Genomic DNA, 19,737 nt, shown 5'->3' on the forward strand with positions numbered 1-19,737 from the left:
CATCACCACATAGCTGTGATTTAGCAAGCAGGAGAGGAAATGTGGTGTTCTTTTCATTTTGTTTCAGCAAACCAGTTATCTTGGTGCAAAATTATACAGTCCACCTAAGGATTGATTAAAACCTCTTGATGAGGGTATTTTCTGCACCCCAATATGTTACAATTAAAGCATCCACAGATGTCCACAAGGAGTTTTGAAGCTCTGTCCAAGTGATATAGTAGAAGTGCTCTGTTGAAATAGCAAATGGTACCAATGACCTCCCTCAGAAACTGGGGAACCTTCACCTGGCAATGAGCACTTGGGCAGCTAAGAGAAAATGGTCCTTGGCAGAACATTTTTATCTGGAACACCTTTTTCCCATGATTCAGCAGTTCCTTGCTAGTTGGGGATAGAAAAAACTTCACACTCTGTGAAAAAAATAGAACATGAAGTCCTTCTCCTAATGGAGGCATAGGACACTCTACCATTATATTGTTTTCTAGGCAACAGGCAGAAATTTAGCTGTCTGGGAATACTTGACAGAGCTGGAGCTATAGAAACCGAATCACTGTAACTTGAAATTGTTGCCCTTCATAGAAGGGAAGGTGATGAATCTTGGTTATAAAGTTCTCAGCATTCTGGATACTGAAAAATATGATGTATACATCCCTGTTTCCAACTAACCTGATCATATTTTAAAAGAGTTATGTATACTGATGCAAACATCTTTTTTAAAATAGGCAGACATCAAGAAATAATAGCACAGTTGCAGTAGTATGGAGACAGCAGAGTGAGTTAGCCTGAACTAAACTCTGTATAGAGCTACATAATATGCAAACTATAGTATAGCTATGTAGATTACTTACAGTATGTGCCCCTCCTGCTTTCAGGTGCAAAGGGGTTAATTTGTTATGACACTTTCATATGAAGTTTCATGTGAAAGAAATTACAAAAATCAAGATCTTTTGGAAATATATGAATTTAAAAGCAGGTATAAAAAGGAAAGTTTGCTATTACATCTACAATACACAAGATCAACAGACAAAAGCTTACATATGAAATTTCAGGAATTGGTCTGTAAGCACATTGCATGGTCATTCAGAAAGATAAAGTCACATTTCCAAACAAGTATTTCCTCATTTAAAAAACATAGAATCACAAACCTGTTTGGGCTGGAAGGGACCTTAAAGCCCATCTAGCTCCAACCACCCCTGCCATGGACAGGGACACCTTCCACTAGACCAGCTTGTTCAAAGCCCCATAATATTTGATTAAGTTACAGAAGTTCTCTAGAAGGAACAGACAGTGCCCCATGAATTTCTGGATATACACTGGAAGCATAAATCCTAGATGCCCTCTACTGCTTTATAAAGTCCAGCATAGTCAAATGGATCAAAAAAGGAGTGAGCAGAGGTGGATCACAGCTGTCATTCTAGTGGAAGGAATCTGGCAGGGTATGATGAAATAATGTTGAAAACTGGGAATAAGAACACAAAACAACATTAAGAAAGGCAGTCTGAATTGTTATACATACAGCTGCAACAAACATAGGCTGAAGATAGTAGAGGTTTTGAGGTTATAAAACAAAATGAAGTTCAGTGGAGAGCTGCTAAAATGGAAGACTGCAAAGAGAACTTCCTTCAGTCTTCTCCTTTCCAGGCTATCACAACTCACTTCTCCTAGCCCCTCTGAATATACAATATGCCTCAGTTCCATGATTTATTGCAGTCTTCCACTGTGTAAAAGAGCACTGTAGAAAAAGGGGCCAGATTTGGAGGTGTACAATGAAAGGACAAGAAGGCAAAGTTCCAAAAAGAGAAATTCAGGCTTGACCTATAAATGAATTCTTCATAATAAGCATGTAAAGCACTGACACAAATTGCCTAAGGAGACTGGATTCTCATTCCTTGGAGATTTTCATAACTTGCATGGACTGTGCCTTGAGGGTCTGATGTGGCTTGGGAGTAAGCCTTATTTTTAGAAGGAGGTTGAGGTCAATGATCTTCAGATGTTCCTTCAAACTTATTTATAATTTTTGTGAATCTGTGGCTTTAAGGATACTAGTAGCCAATGGGGGACATTATCAAATTTAATAACCAGCTCTACAGCTGAAGAGATTTGTGTTAAATTCACATGGAAAATTTATTGTTTCAGGTTCCAGTCCATAATTCAGACTCCCATGATACTCACAAAATCATAACTCAGCTAATACTTGGATATAGATTCCACAGGTAAAAACTGTGGAAAGTTTTCTTCAATACCCAGATATCTGCAGCTGGCTTGTGCAAATCTGCTCCTGTTTTGACACTTGTGACCTACTAAGTTCTGGCAGTGAAGTCAGAGATCCTTCCCGTCTCACTCTTCCAGGGGGGACAGAATTGGCAAACATGCTTGGATGTCTACAGAAAATAAGGGAAACAGTCTATGAGCTATCATCTCAGTGGACAGAGTGTTCATGGAGGACATTTTTGTTCTATTTCTTTTGGATAAAAGACTCAGTCTGTAAGAAAATAACTTAATTCATGGTTAAATATCTTTTCAATCTTTTCTACTTACTGTGAACAGTTCAACATTAGATAGTGCACAGAAAGGAAAGGAGTGCTAATTCTGTACTCAATGACACTCATTTGAATGCAGGAATGTCAGGTTCAAGTGCCTGGGCAAATCATCCCTTCATTATGCAAAACAAAACAGCCTTAAAAGAAGAGACTGAAGCACTTTTAGTCACACAGTACTTGCCATTTCCAAGATAAAGTTACAGTTGTGAGCTAGAGAGGAAATAATTGTGCCCATATCTCCACATGCTGGAATCAGAAGAAGGATTCTACCAGTCTCCTCTGACAGGTGACCTGCCTGAAGTGCCCACCTCAAATTAATTCAGAGGTGATACTGAATTGCTCAAGGCTGTGCTCACTGAGTCACAGAAACACTTTGCCTTGAAGATTTCAGTTTGGGTACATCAAGTTGTCCTCAGTTTGATAGGTTTTGTGGATCCTTAAGGTTATAGCTGCTTAGGTTTGGGGTTTTTTTGTAAGCGTCTATATCCCTCCATCAATGTATATGGTTGTATAGGCATACAATCAGGAGCTGAGGATTGTAGTGGGCAGTTGCATACCTGAAAAATTAAGTATTGCAACTCTTTGGTGCTATAAACCATGTTTTTTTGTGAGTGTGACCCCATCTACCTATTTTTGGGGGGAGTGATCTTTCTTTTCAGAATTTTAAATCTTAATCTGCAGATCAGAAAACAGAATTTGGGACCTGCAAATAGACCAGGCTGTTACATATAACTATACAGGCAGCTACACTGGGCAAAAGAGCATTTTTATCCTTATCCCTTGTTTCTTAGCACACATCACAGCAGTGTTCTCTGGTCAAGCTGACTAGAGGACATATGCCAAAAATTACAAAGACACCTTGGAATATATTGAATATCTGTAAAAATACATTTCTATTAAAGATAATGCTCTTGTTGAAACATGAATAAGACTGAAGACAGAAGTGTTGGAAGCCTTTAGTAACTTCAAACATTATAAACCAATTTAATAATAAAAGTCCTCAAGATAAACAAGCCAAAGAACTGCCTTTCAAAATTCCTGTTTTCATCAACTTTCCAATACCTCATCCTGTGCATCTGCCATCTATCTTAATCTGTAGACTGGTTTCCAAACTAGATAAACAAATGTTTCCTGAACTTCACATTTAGACATCTTTATTATAACCATTTAATGCCAAAAAAAATATTTAAAATAAAGCAGCAAGACCAATAAGTTCTCAAAATTGTGTGCAATGTCAGATTGATTTCAAGAAGAATTTCTGATTCTATGTATAAAAAATGAGATATTTTCATTCAGGTTCCTAAGTTTGCATAAGAAGAATCCACTGGAGTATTTTCATTCCCACCCCAGATTCAAAAGGATGAAAGGTATATTTTTCCTAATTAAAATCACAATCCTCAGATGAGGTGTATATCATACCCAGAGTGCAGAAAGGGATTTACCTCTGAGTTTCAGAACAACAGCTGTGATGAGCAGGGAATCATCTAAGGCAAGAGTAGGCACTGCTGGAGCACAGCTCTCTTTAGGGTCTCTAGAGTGCTGCACAGTGCTGGATATGGATGGGTGCACTTGGGTTCCAGCAGTGTCTTCAAAGAAAGAGGTAATGTCAGTTGGCACCGAAGTGCTGGATATTGAGGACTTTCATTTATACTATAAGGATTTATTTTCAACATGTTCCATATGAAAGGATAATTAGTGACTGAAGTCTTCATTCTAACATAAATTTCAGTATTTCTCAAGAATATCTGCACTAAAAATTAGACCAAAAATACAATAATTAATGGAAAATAAGGTCTTTACTTTCATGTAGCTTATGCCACTTGGCTTTTCTTTTTTGAACATTAAAAGGCACCTGAATCTGGAGTTTCTCATCTGGTGGAATCACTATAGCAGAGTTTTGTTATAAGGAGACTGGAATATTTTTTCATTAACTTGTGGTAGTAGTCTTTTATGAAACCCTTGTCGTTTATTTTAGAGGACAGATCTTCTTGAAATTCATCATCCTACTGTGGGAGTGAAGACACATTCAAATATTTTTGGACTTTAACAACAGAACAAAATAAGTTTACAAAAATAAACTAACTCCTCACAGCATTTTTTCTTTATGCTATCTTAGAATATTTAATTGACCATATTTTATTCTGCAAACTTGCAGATTTACAGTTGGCAATTTATGATTTTACTATTAGTCGTCTGGAAAATATTGATCCTCTAAATAGCCACATGCAGGCCCAAGAACTCATTATTATGTGTGTAATTGATAAATGCACATCAGATATTTAATTTAAGATGCACTTAACATATATGGTTCTACATCTAACATTTTAAAAATTGGGTCCCTGGGTGGAATAGGTATGTTTCAGTGTTGAAATTGCTGAAAGCATGAAGATAAATTAAGATACATATTTGACAGACACATTTACATAGAAGGTAAACTCAACCTAGGTAGCCAAGATAAACAGCAGATCTTGGCATTGTGTCGTGGAACCTTTATGGTGTCACTGTTGTAAAGAGCTCAAAATAGAGAGAGAAAGGCAATAGACGGCCAAAAAATTCCTTAATGAAGCATATTAAGGAGAGCACTATATTTCCCATAGAAGCTGAGCCCTTTTCCATAGTTATTCTTTGAAATGCATTGCTCTTCAAGGATCTCTTTAAGCTGAGAGAGTCAGTTCTCACTGCGGTTTTTACAAGGGAGTGAAGATGTGCACAAAGTAAACTGCTAGAATTTTGTTTCTGGGTGTTCAGAATAGGATCTCATCTTCCTACATTCTGTATAAACAAGGGGTCAGGTGATATTTACATTTCACAAATTAAGCCAGTCCAACTATTTCCCAGGTTTCCTTTAAAGAATGTTTTTTTTAATCTAACCTAAAAGCTTCCCAGGTTAATTCCCTATGCTATAGCTGTCTGCATCTGTGCAGAAATGCCTATTTAAATAAGAGGCAATTTCTCCCACTGGAGATAAGTGTCTAGGCAGGCAATTCTAGCTTACCAGCAGAGGTGCACAGTTCCTGCTTTTATGTCTGTTTTGGTTCTGTTTCTTTTCATCAGGACTGATGTAGAGTGAATTGCATCTGTAGGAGCAGGGTCTGGAACATCTGTGCTAGCCCCTTTAATCTGTCGGCGCTGTCCCCTGGGCTGCCTGAAGGGCTCATTCATCTGCTTTATTTTAGACTCTTTGGTCTTGCCGACCTTTTAGGGCTCCTTTTTAAAAGGAGTAGCAGATATTATTAATTGGGATAATCACTTTCTGGTGATCACAGAACTGTTTGGAAATAGAAGTTTTGTCTCTCTGACTATGAGTAAAACTCAGAGCTTTCTACTCTCCATTTCAAACAGCAAGGCAAGAAAGAGACATCACCACTACATGTCAGTCTTCAGAAGTGAAAGAGACAGATTGAACCCCGAGCAAATGTAAACACTTGCCTTAAGTGGGCTGCATGGAGCTACCTGTAGAGTATATGGTGAAGGGTACACAAAAGAGCTATTCTCTTGTTCTGGCTTTGAAACATCACCTTTCCTCTAGTCATCATGAAAGCAATTTAAAAGGATGTTTCCAATAAACTTACCGTCCTTTGGAGCAAGACACCTAGCATTTTATTACAGTAGTACCCAAACTAGGCATTACAGATTGCAACATTTGCTAAATGAAGCAATACCCAGGTCTGGTGAATTAGGTCTGCTTGCAGTATACTTCTGGGTTTGCTGTTGATGAACTATACACATGCTTGATGTTTAACAGACCTTGCTTTGTATTAAATCTGAGACATATGGCAGCCATTACTGAAAACAAGAAATGCATTTTTTCAACGTCAGCAACTTTGATGCTGAAACAGAACAACAACTCTTACAGCACTCCCAGTTGTCCATATCTCCTCCCACTGGGCCTTTCTAGTCTTTTTAGCCGTCCCAGTCTTTCTCAAGTTATTGGGCTGTTTTAGTCTCAAGCATGTAAATCACCCTGCTCACGGAGATGTCACCATCCTCTGCGGTTGTTGATACAACTCACTTTATTTTTTTAATACAGACTCTCTTATTGTATTGATTAACAACATGGACTGCCAGGAGACATATAGCACAAAAGCCCTGTAATAGCTTGAGACATCTGCCTCAAACTAGGATGTTCCCAACAGTATCATTTATAAAGCCTCCAAAATTCAGAGAGAGGGCATTCACAGTATTTTTTAGGTAATAATTTTTCTACTTCCTTTTATTGTCATGCTAATACCTTGCATACTGTTACTTTTTAGGAGATTGTTCATGATCTCATGAGCAATTCATTTTCACAGAGATTTGCCTTTGCTCAGCTTCACAAGTTAAAAGTGACCTCATTTACATGAAATTCTTAGCCCCCTCTTACTGAATAAAAGGCCCTGGAAAGTGTCTTAGATTGGATACTCAAAACAAAAGGTCTCCCAAACCATTAGTCATTTTTTAAAATCTTGGCCGTGGTCTTTTATTAGGCTGTAAAACTTTATCACCATATATTGCACCCTTTAAAGAATAAATAGTAACACCAGATGATGGAGGACTGAACAAAACAAATGCATGATGGAGAATAAGTGTGTAGTCTTGAAGGTTTCATGGAAAACAGGCCTTTCTGCAAAGTTTGCTTGGGCACCCAAGCAATTGCTTGTTCCTGAAGAGATCTTTCCAAAAGTTTTGAATGCACATGAGAAGACATGTTACAGTCATTGCACTCTTCCTGACTTTGATGGTATTTCTTGTCATTTTTTTCCACTTTCTTTGCATCAGAAGAAATGAAAATTCATGGTTTTGAGAAAGTCTTGGCAAATGTTATTGCTTCCCCTACCAAAGAACTGCTGCTTTGAAAGGGGTGGCAGCACATGTCTTCAATAAGGATCAAATACCTGGAGTCCAAATCCACAAAGGACAGACTGTGACATGCCTCTCCGCTGCTGAACAGCAGTTCACAAAAATTGTCCCACTGCCAGTCACATGATAACCAGCAAGTCCCTTACAGTGACTTCTGTGATAACATAATGAACATCTGTACACAATTAGCAGGTTAAAGGGTAAATTCAGACCTCCATGAAGCATAAGAAAAAATCACTCTTTTTTTTTGTTAAATGTGCAATATCTGGCAACTTGCCTTTAAGCGTGTCACAACAGATATCTACCACTAAGACTCACTATTTTAAATCCTTCAGCACAACATTTGTGAATGTCTCTGCTTGTTCTTTAATGGTGAACAGACATCAGTGCTTCCATATCCTCTCTGCACACTCAGTGAAGATCTAGCACAGATGCAAACTGGTTTTATGTTGCGCTGCCTGGCTTGTATTAGAATAATAGATGTACTTTTTCTTGTGAAGCCTCCTCAAATCACTCACAACTGTACAAACAATTATTTTAATCTTCATAGAGAGGTACCTCTGCCTCTCCCCACCTCTCTTCTGTGGACTTTTCATTATTCACGTGTTTTACCATCTGCTGTGGGAGGTCAAAGGAGACATTTTAAGGCTTAGGGATTTAAAGTGACACTCATAAAGAAAAAGGTTAATACATCACATCTAATTTTTGTGCTTATAATTAGCACATCTGCTTAAAGCTAGAAACTTTATGTTTAGGTATAGATGTAAATTAATTTAATCTAATTTAAACTTTTGGAATTTTCAGCTTAGTACGCACAAAAGAATCAATTTTATACCTGGCTTATAAGAAAGCCCTAATCATCTCTGGAAGGGTCTGGAGTTCTAACAGAGTGAAACACATGCTTATTTTTAAGCACATATTTAAGCCACGTAAAAATTACTTGTAGCAAGAATGTATTTTTTTCCTAAACAAAAAAACAAAGTAGTACAAACATATGCTTTTGAAAACAGTTTTATGATGTGTTTAACATTAGCCTTGCTGAAGTCAGTGGAAGCTGCCCATGTTCTTAAAGGTTACTTTATTCCTTTGATTACTTATCTTTTTGTCTATGCTGCTTCTAAACTTCTTTTGAAGCATTCTTACTTGAGGAAGCAAAATACTAAACATGATGAAGTAAGTTGTTAGAGGTTTTATTGTTAAAATAAACTGAATTAAAATAATTACATAAATAAGTTTTAAAACAAACATAAACTCATAAAAGGTACCAGGATGTATTTTATGTTTTCAACATTTTTATCAGCTTTTTTCCTAAAATACTTACACCATTGTTCTGTCTTTGAGTGTGGCTAGTTTTCCTGACATTAAGTTGTACTTTAAGTTTGGACTAAAAAAGAAAACACAAATCCTCCAAAATGCTTAATGTGAGAAATATGTGTCTATGCCTTGGATAGCAAGTTGGCTGGAAAAAGTTTACTTTAGATTGATGATAAAACAAGACAATTAATTGGTGCCTTGATAATTAAAACCAGACCTCACTCCAGGAGGCACTGGAGAGTATGATGACTTTGTAGGAATAAATGCAAATATCTCTCTGAACAAAAAGGAAAAAGTGTGGTTTAATCTTTAAAGCAATGAAAATATGTTATTAAAAAATTCTTAGCAAATGCTTCTGCTATCTTCTCCTAATCAAGAATTATGTTTTCAGATGGCATGGCAGCATCTGCATTTGATAAAAGTCAAATAAAATATTTCCGCAGAAACAGATGGCACTGGGTTTAATTCTTTGTGGCCAGTTCAGGTATTATGAGAATGAATTATGATGTAAGTGAGCTTTGCATGTGAAGTATCTCCTGACAAAAGGTTTGAATTAAGGTACATTCTGTGTTACCTGTTTCACCCAGACCAGCTCCTCTCATCTGCTAAAATGTAAAAAACCAAATATCTTCAGCTGCTTGATATTACAGTCACGATATCCTGTCTTTTCCTGCCTAGGTGCTGAGGTGCCTTAGTTATTTTAGGGGTTAAAAGTTGTAGCCACCGATGCGTATATATTAGGCTGTATTCATAGAAGACGGCTTGTAGCCTGACTCAAGCTATTACAGACTAACATCAGTGACCAATAGAAAGAGAAGAAGATCCAAGAAAGCTGAGGTAAGCCCAAACTCTGAAGCAACGTCAAATTAGAAACAATAGTTAATAAGGTGTGTATGGTAATACATCTGGGAATACTATAGCATGCACTTCAAGTTTTATATGCTATTAATTCTTAGGAGGACAGGAAACAAACACAGGGGTTAGCAGCCAAAGGCTGTGAATTTGCAGTGATTTCTAACTGGCTTCAGATAGTTTCCAGGAACTTTACTAACAAGGTAAATTACTTTATATTTCTTTTTTAAAATGTTATTAAGTTTATGAATATTTGCACAGTGAGAAGGTGCCCTTTCACTGTGTGAATTAGAGATGTTGCTCTTTATATTTTATTTGTCATTTCTTTTGGAATGTTTCCAGAGAGCAGATTTTGAGACTGGGAATAACTGCACTTGTTACTGCTAATAACAATGTTGAAAACTATTAAATGACTACAGATTGTATGCAGCAACTTAACTGAGCTCTTAACTTTATAGGTTCTCTCTATGAGAGAATTTGCTTTTTATTTAAATACTATTTTTGCCAAAACTAACCTCCTAATTCTGCCCAGAAATTTCAGCTATCAGTCTCTTGCCTCTGCATTGCAAAATACTTGCTAATCTTTATCAGAAAGTAAGCAAGATAAGAGGTTCTGAAGCACTGCTTTTGTGCCACAAAGATATTTCCTTTTGGAGTAAATTATGGTTGATGATTTTTTTTTCACCATTTAATGGTGGAAGAGAATAAACAAAACAAGTAATTAAGTAGGTAAAGTAGATACAAGATACATGAGTGTATATGTTACAATTTGGTTAGGACTTTTTGTGTCACTTAGATCAGGCATTTCTTTTTAGCTGTTTGCTTTAGAGAAGGAAATTAATAACTTTGGATATGAGAGAGTGAATGAGGGAGGGGAATGCATTACTCAAACATATTCCCTCCAAGCTTTTTAAGAACGTTCCTAACAAACAGCTGTTAAAACACTCTTTGATCTTTCACTTTTCTGTGATGAGAAAAGACCCTGGAAAATCTGATCCAGATGCCATTATAATTTAAGAGAGATGAAAAACAGAAAAGAGGGTGCAATTAGTTTTAAAAAACACTCAGTACAATAGTATTTCTACCACTCTGGTGTTGATAGCTTCCTGAAGATGGTACATTATAAAAAAGAGTTTATAGCTTTCTAATAGAAAACATAAACAAATGTATAAGAAGGACTGATTTAATGTCAGAAAAAAAGATCTGTGTTTTCAGGTTCTTTTGAAATGATACTTATGTCAACATCGGTTAAACTGGTAGCCAGTGTGGAGTCTAAGTTGAATCAGGAAAATGTTCTTCAATGTATAGCACTGAATTATTTATTCCTCTTACATTCCTGTTCACTTTTTCATTAACACACCATAGGTAATACCAGATAGGACAGAATCTGGTTGCTTACAAGGGAAATAAAATTTTCTATGTAATAATACTTTGTTAATCTAATATGCTGTGAGTTCTGTTGAGATACAGCTAATTGTTTCTCTCCCCTTCCAAGGCAAACAATGACTCTAAAAGTCTATACAAGCCTTTTGCTCATATTTTTGGTTAATTCTGTGTCGACTCGCACTGTGAGACAAGTTTATGATGAGCTGGATCCCGAGCACTGGTCTCACTACACTTTTGAGTGTCCACAAGAGTGCTTTTGTCCTCCTAGTTTCCCCAATGCATTATACTGTGATAACAAAGGACTTAAAGAAATACCTCCAATCCCAGCAAGAATTTGGTACCTCTATCTTCAAAACAATCTAATTGAAACAGTTACAGAGAAGCCTTTTGTAAATGCCACTCATCTGAGATGGATAAATCTGAACAAGAATAAGATCACCAACCGTGGAATTGGGAGTGGTGTGCTGAGTAAGCTGAAAAGGCTGCTTTACTTATTCCTTGAAGATAATGAATTGGAAGAGGTGCCTGCCCCATTACCAGTGGGACTGGAACAACTAAGGCTGGCTAGAAACAAAATCTCCAGAATCCCAGAAGGAGTCTTCAGCAACTTGGAAAACCTTACTATGTTAGATCTGCACCAGAACAGTTTGTTGGACAGCGCTCTTCAAAGCGACACCTTCCAAGGACTCAACAATCTCATGCAACTCAACATAGCAAAAAATTCACTCAAGAAAATGCCTTTAAGCATTCCAGCTAACACTCTACAGCTGTTTTTGGACAACAACTCCATTGAAGTGATACCAGAAAACTACTTCAGTGCAATACCCAAAGTGACTTTCCTTAGGCTGAACTACAATAAATTATCCGATGACGGTATTCCCCCAAATGGGTTTAATGTTTCATCTATTCTAGATCTACAGTTGTCTCACAATCAACTCACTAAAATTCCACCAATCAATGCTCATCTTGAGCACCTTCACCTTGATCACAACAGAATCAAAAGTAAGTGTGTGTTGTTAGTCTAGGATCCTACCAATACATATGTATTAAAAAATGTCTGCTTAAAATGACCAAAAAAATGCTCTTTGAAATAAAGAGATTAAAAATGTGCTGTAAATTATAGGAACATGAGCAAGGCAACCTCCCACAGGCCAATTTTCAAGTCAGGTCTGAAATATGACAACCAATTATGTGCATGGAAGTAATACCACATGTGAAAGAAGTTTATAAGCATACAGAAAAAAAGCCCATATTGCAAGCAGATCACAAATATGAATGGATTAGGGACAATTTGTGCATTCAAATTTTGCTATATAACCATTATAGCCAATAACCCTTTTGTGGGAACAAATTAAATTTCCCACAGAAACATTAGGACTAAATAAGCAAGAAAAAACAATAACAAATGGGTGCAACAAGTTAAGATATTCCATCCACATCTGTATGATTCTCAGATTTTCAAGGTTTCTGAGCACCTTAGGGACTTCACTAAATGGAATTAATTGCTGTATGCTCAGTCCTTCTGATTATCCTCTGCCCACCTAAATTATGCAGAAAGAGCTTAAGGTGAGACACCCTTAAAACAGTTTAAAAGGTTAGCTGTGGTCAACACAATCTATTTCAAATATGACTAATTACACTGTGGATATTGAATATTTCTGGATTGAATATCTTCCCAATCTTTTCTTTATTGTGCACAAAATGCTGAAACTTGGGTATAGTCTTCATGAAATATCTTTGCACTGACTTTACAGAAGATTTGTTCTACTAAGGTTTATCTCCTCAAATGTCCTGTAAAATTTTTCACTTTGTATAAATGAGACAAGGTTTTTTACCCAAGGCAACACAAATCTTTTGTCATGTCATGGTTCTTCTTCTAGCACTACTTCTAGATCCATTTAGGTACAGCAGAAATGTAGTGGTTAGGAACACTGGGTGAATTATCTGTTCAGTAATTCCTCAGAACTTAAATCCTTTGTTTCATGCAACAAGCCAAAACCAATGTCATTAATTTCTATTTATCACTGCACAAAAGTCTCTACATTTGTCTTGCTATCATGGTGATTTAATTGAATAAGTGGTTTTGCTTCTATTTTGTGTCTCTGCAGTTAACAAATAAAAAATTGTTTGGCTTCTGTATGAAACAAGCACTTGAAAAGATGATACTTATTAATGATTTAGGCTAATTCACTACATTTTGCAAAACCAATATATGAAAACTTGTAAAGAAAAATCTATTTTGTATGACTGGCACACATTTAAGTGACCTGTGAGGCAAGAATCTAACAGTTAATTAGGGTTAGGGCTTACGACACATGTTGCTACTGAACATATTTCACTGCCTCCTGGTTACAAAGGGATTTATATTTTAATCGCTTCACTGCAGAACCTCAGGTGCAGACTTTATCTCCTGTCACTTTGAGTGGACACTAAACTGAAATCAATGGAATGTAACCTGTCCAGTTTAAGAAGTGCTTTGTGGGTAGCATTTAATGTGCTGCCAAATTATCTTCCTTTCCTAAATATGTCTAAAAAAGGTTAAAATCATCAAAATCAGCATGTGCTGTGTGTGCAAACTCAAGTCCCACTCTCCTATGACAAATGAGTATGTATCAGGCTAAAGCACAGTAGTTTTAAATAAGCCTTATTACTCTTACCACTTTTCAAAATTAATGACTAACTTAAGCAAAATGCTGCTCAATTAAAAAAAATTAAAAATTAAAAAAATATTCTTAATAACTTCATATAAAGAAGACAGAAATATTAAAAAAGCAATGTGACATCTTAAATGAAATGCAGGTATTATATAAGGCACATTCTACCACAAAGCATAATTGTTCAAGAGGTAAGGGATGATGACATAGTCTTCAGGAGACACTGGTCTAACAGATGATATCTTAAAGGGCCTTTAGGCTGACACACAAGGAATGTAATTCCATCAGGCAGGATTAATAAAATGTGGCATTAATTCTACAGATTGGTTTTGTCTTCTAAAGCTCAGGCATTAGATGATCAGTCATTATTTTAAGACAATGTAAAAGATTGGGAAGAAAAATAACTGTAAAACCCTGTATCTCTTCTCCATAGAAGATCCTCCTAAAAGTTTACTTTTACATGTGCAGTACAAGCCCTTTATACTATCAATTCTCAGATACAAACCCACACACCTACCAATTGCTGCTTTATTTTATCTTGATGGTTCATATTTACAACACTGGCATTGAAAGAACTCAGGCATCAAATTTTCTATGAAAATACTATTTGGCTACTATTTGTTGTATATTGTTGTATAACATCTGTTCTTCATATCTTTTCAAGACCTTATTTCTACAGAGACTATTTATTAAGGGTTTCTACTGTGGTCCCTTTCCCAAAGATCCTAATGTGCAGAGGAAAAAAGTTGGATGCAAAATCAACATACACCCAAAACTAATCATGGCTACAGCAGATACACACCACATTTGACTCATGGCATTTTATAACACACATGTTTACGTGTTTATTTCTGAGATACACACGTGAGGCTCTGAGAAGATGTCAAATGATAGACAAGGGAGTGGTAGAGGAAGCAAAATAAGAAGCCATGAAATCACGATGCAGCAAGTGAGCAAGGGTAAGCAGGTGGCATTACGCTGGTATCAAAGGACAGATAAAAGAGAACAAAGAGTAAGTTCCACTAGAGGAAGAACAGGAAATGGGGATAGCTCCTCTAACATAATATTATTTGACGTGTAGAGAAAGGGAGAAGGCCTTGGGCCATGTAGCAACACTAGCCTATCAGAATCCATTATAGGTTGAATTTACAGATCCTGACTTTTTGCCTGCATTATTGCGGGTGCTGGCTTGTTTGCTGGAGGATGCTGGAAAGGTATAGATTTCTAGGCTGATCCATGGCTGCTGCAGTTAAATATTTTGTGAAATGGGGAAAGGGATCCCAACTATTTGAGTTGGACTACAGTGAGTGCAACTAGAGGTTAGAGGATTATAAGAGAAATACCTTCACGTTACTATATGTCAGAAGACATCTATCTTCTAGATTAACTTATTTTCTGAATGTTTCTTAGTTGTGAGTTTTACTGGAAAAGAAACAGGACCTTCTGCAACTCTTCAACAGACATATAACATTAGCCACAAATGAGAACCTCTCCTGCAGTTTTCCCCTTCAGCTGCTCCAGAGTCTCATTTTTAAATATTGCACCACTTAAGAACAGTGTTGACAACATTTCATTTGAATTAACCACGCTAGATTTGAATATGTTTCTTGTGTTGGTCATACAGACAACCTACTGAATTGAAAAAGAGACACAACCATAGAGCAATAATCATCCCATCTTAAAGAGCTGTGAATCACCTTTGGGAAGTGTTGGAGTCTCTCCAGAGTTTATAAACAGAGTCTAAAGGGTTTACTTAGGCTGACACCCTCCTCATGGATCTGTTTGGGTAGTGTGAATTGCCCTTTTCATTCTGCTTTAGCAAAAATCAGCAATACACCCATGAACAGGTTCTCAAGAGAAAAGAAGAGAGGCTTTTACTCCTCTGTTTGTTTGGGTAGTAGGATTTACTGTTTATGAGAAGAGAAAAACAAAACCCCTAACTATTTCATACCAAACATCATCAGGAAATAACTTCTTCATAGGTGGCCTGTGGTTAGATAACCGCTGTTTGTCTTTAAGTGTGGAACAATTAACCCAGGGAAAACTAGTGCAGTGGGATAGTTTCTAGGTCAGAGAACACAGAGGTTTAGAACACATTTGAAGCCAACTTGTCTCCTAAGGACAGTACTGCTGACCTGGAAAGAAAGTTGTTTTCTGCTACATAGTGTTGATACACATGTAAAACTTCTAACAATTACCTCACGCACCAACTACCTGCTTCCTAGGTTCACACATAAAAATTAGTTTTAGCTTGTTTTTTTCCATGAATATAAATTTTTTTATAAATATCAATCAAATTTCACAGCATAGTCAAAGACATTTTGATGTCTTGGGAAAGTTTTAGGCCTTGGCCAACTGAATTTATTTATCTAATTTCCATGACAGAATCCAGGATTTCCAAGATGTTGCAACCATCTGGGCAGTTTTTCAAAAAGTACTGCTTGGCTTTCTTATTTTTCTTTTCTTCTTTTTTCTTTTCTTTTCTTTTCTTTTCTTTTCTTTTCTTTTCTTTTCTTTTCTTTTCTTTTCTTTTCTTTTCTTTTCTTTTCTTTTCTTTTCTTTTCTTTTCCTTTTCTTTTCTTTTCTTTTCTTTTCTTTTCTTTTCTTTTCTTTTCTTTTCTTTTCTTTTCTTTTCTTTTCTTTTCTTTTCTTTTCTTTTCTTTTCTTTTCTTTTCTTTTCTTTTCTTTTCTTTTTTCTTTTCTTTTCTTTTCTTTTCTTTTCTTTTCTTTTCTTTTCTTTTCTTTTCTTTTCTTTTTTTCTTTTCTTTTCTTTTTTTCTTTTCTTTTCTTTTCTTTTCTTTTCTTTTCTTTTCTTTTCTTTTCTTTTCTTTTCTTTTCTTTTCTTTTCTTTTCTTTTCTTTTCTTTTCTTTTCTTTTCTTTTCTTTTCTTTTCTTTTCTTTTCTTTTCTTTTCTTTTCTTTTCTTTTCTTTTTTCTTTTCTTTTCTTTTCTTTTCTTTTCTTTTCTTTTCTTTTCTTTTCTTTTCTTTTCTTTTCTTTTCTTTTCTTTTCTTTTCTTTTCTTTTCTTTTCTTTTCTTTTCTTTTCTTTTCTTTTCTTTTCTTCTTCCCTTCCCTTCCCTTCCCTTCCCTTCCCTTCCCTTCCCTTCCCTTCCCTTCCCTTCCCTTCCCTTCCCTTCCCTTCCCTTCCCTTCCCTTCCCTTCCCTTCCCTTCCCTTCCCTTCCCTTCCCTTCCCTTCCCTTCCCTTCCCTTCCCTTCCCTTCCCTTCCCTTCCCTTCCCTTCCCTTCCCTTCCCTTCCCTTCCCTTCCCTTCCCTTCCCTTCCCTTCCCTTCCCTTCCCTTCCCTTCCCTTCCCTTCCCTTCCCTTCCCTTCCCTTCCCTTCCCTTCCCTTCCCTTCCCTTCCCTTCCCTTCCCTTCCCTTCCCTTCCCTTCCCTTCCCTTCCCTTCCCTTCCCTTCCCTTCCCTTCCCTTCCCTTCCCTTCCCTTCCCTTCCCTTCCCTTCCCTTCCCTTCCCTTCCCTTCCCTTCCCTTCCCTTCCCTTCCCTTCCCTTCCCTCCCTCCCTTCCTTCCTTCCTTCCTTCCTTCCTTCCTTCCTTCCTTCCTTCCTTCCTTCCTTCCTCCTTTAAATTAGGAAGAAAAATATTCCATTGCATGTTATACTTTTACAGTTAAAACCATATTGAAGAATTTGAGAGAACAGGAAATTGTAGATGTTAAAAATTACAGACACTATACAAAAAAGCTGCTCTGATTGAATACTATTATCCCTTTCTGTACAAATTCTTCATTGATAAATATTAGCAACTAAGTTAATGTACTGTCATTGCAGTAAGATGTTCAAAACCCCTCAGCATTAACCTTGTTATGCTCTTTCTGAGGGCAAAAAACTGTCAATTTATAGCTACCCAGTAGTTGTCTAAATTAGTTTTCTATATGTCCATGACAAAACTTATGCATCTAGTGGTCTTCCTTTATTATTGCAGCACATTAAATATATGATTGAATGATCTAGATTGCATTATGTTAAGGTGCTTTTTTTCTTCATTAAATAAAAACACACAACAGTTAAATGTTAATTCCATATTTTCCAACTCAGGAGCAAGTGTCTCCTGTGCAAAGCCTGTTTTATTAATTTTTAAACTGAATTTTATCTCCATGAAACTTACCTAACTTGTTGGTCTAAATTTTCAGGTGTTAATGGTACTCAAATATGCCCAGTCTCAATTTCCGTAGCAGAAGACTATGGGGTTTATGGCAACATCCCTCGCCTCCGATACCTTCGCCTGGATGGAAATGAAATTCAACCTCCAATCCCATTGGACATCATGATATGTTTCCAACTACTTCAAGCTGTCGTCATATAAAGATATCACAATGTCATTCTTGTATTCTGACAATACAAGTTTTGCTGGAATGAAACCTGTCCTAACTCATAAATCAAGAAGTAACAGATTTAATTTGACTTTAATTTTCTTTGCTTTTATCTTTTCTATGGCTGAAAAGATTGTTCTTCTTTCAGAAGAGATTTTGGATGGACATGAACGATGCTTAACACTTTACCTAAGAATTCCTAATGCAAATATATTGAAAATCATCTGTGTAAGATCCAAAATATTCCAACACAAATTCTTACCTACTCCATCTTTTTTGTCAAATACTACAATGTATATCCTGTTAACGTCACCCCTACAGAAAAATTATATTTCCTTATTTTGTTAGGTAGGAACTAACACAATGAATTTGGGTGTACTTGGCTAAATATGTATGCTAGAAAAATTATGAGTTGCGTGACTACTAGTTATCAGAACTGCCATTGTCTTTTTTAAGATAGTGACTAATAGTGAACAACCATTTAACCTGTAAACAACTCACAAATCATTGTCATCCTTGGAAGACTCATACTTTTAAGGAATGAAGTACACAAGGTATGAGTCTCAGAGTCCAAAGCAATATACTGAATATGTATAGTTATACGGATTCATCCAGTGTATGATTTCAGACTTGGAATACACTGATCCAACTCAAATTCAGGGACAAGGGAACATGAGATAAATGCGGTCTTCTATCAAAGTGCAAATTTCCTGCTGTTTCATTCTTCAGTATTGCATTTCTAGTTTCCACACCATTTCTTGCTGTAGCTTTGGGATATTCATTGAATGTTGGGTTTATTTTAATTTCCACAGAGATAAAATTGTATGCAATGATTACATATTTCACATACTAGGCACTTCACAGCAATTGGAAAGGCTAGTTAATATAATGGTAATAAAGGCAAAATTAAGAAATTAGGATGATTTATCCCCTCCCCATTATTTACTGAACTGGGAAAATGTTTGCATAAGCATTGCATCAGTTTAAGCAAATACAATCAAGTCAGAGCAGTATTTAGCTGTCTGCTGACTCATATGCACACATAATAACACTGGATTCTGGAGAAGTCCAGGTATTTACAATACAGCACAATCGCGATTTACCAACAAGGGAGACATCAACAGGTATCTTTTTATGAATTTTTTTTTTGTAAGATAATATTGGCATTTAAATCCACATCTTGAATATTAGAGTCAACTGTTCACTGGGGGAGTATGATATTTTTATTTCTGATAGACAGAACCACAGACTATCCATCAGTCATATCATTTTATTCTCCTTGTATTTGTAGATAGAAACAATTAGTCACTCTGATAGCTTGCATCTATTTCTAACATTTTATGATTGGCCTCAGTAATAAGCATTTAAAGATTATGCATGTGGTATCATTTTTTCTTTGAGAATGAAACATTTTCTTAAAAGTAGATTTTTAAATGGGTTGAGAACTGCAATTTGTAAAATTCAGTCTCTTTTTATCTGAAAAGACTTATTCTGCTCTGGTGCACCTCTTCTAGAAATAACTTAGTATAGAAACCCAGCATAGAAATAAACCACAAAAACATTTATTTTTTAATTATTTTTTATCTGATTGCTGAGAAACTCTTGCCCTTCTAACAAAATATTTTCTGTACCTCTATGTTCACCTTAAATGAAAAAAAGACAGATTTAAAAACTCTTTCTTTACAATATGTATGCATGTTTACCTATGTTTAATCAATAATAGTATAGTAATTTATTTTGGGGGGAAAAAAGTGACAATATTAAGTAAATTATAACATTAATTATGTGCTTGTACTTGGAAATTAATTTCTGCTTTAAAACCAGA

The 19,737-nt window shown here is 36.1% G+C and overlaps 1 protein-coding gene across 1 annotated transcript; it reads left to right on the forward strand.

Moving 5' to 3' along the window:
* Positions 1–11,044: 11,044 nt before the first annotated feature.
* On the forward strand, positions 11,045–17,905 carry KERA (keratocan; the record flags this gene model as incomplete). The annotated part of the gene is made up of 2 exons (XM_084279632.1): positions 11,045–11,930; positions 17,733–17,905. The coding sequence occupies 2 exons, from the start codon at positions 11,045–11,047 to the stop codon at positions 17,903–17,905; spliced, it is 1,059 nt and encodes a 352-aa protein (XP_084135758.1).
* Positions 17,906–19,737: the final 1,832 nt, after the last annotated feature.

The sequence above is a fragment of the Gallinula chloropus genome (genome assembly GCF_964237585.1).
Source record: "Gallinula chloropus genome assembly, chromosome: 1".
In the NCBI taxonomy this organism is placed as follows: Eukaryota; Metazoa; Chordata; class Aves; order Gruiformes; family Rallidae; genus Gallinula; species Gallinula chloropus.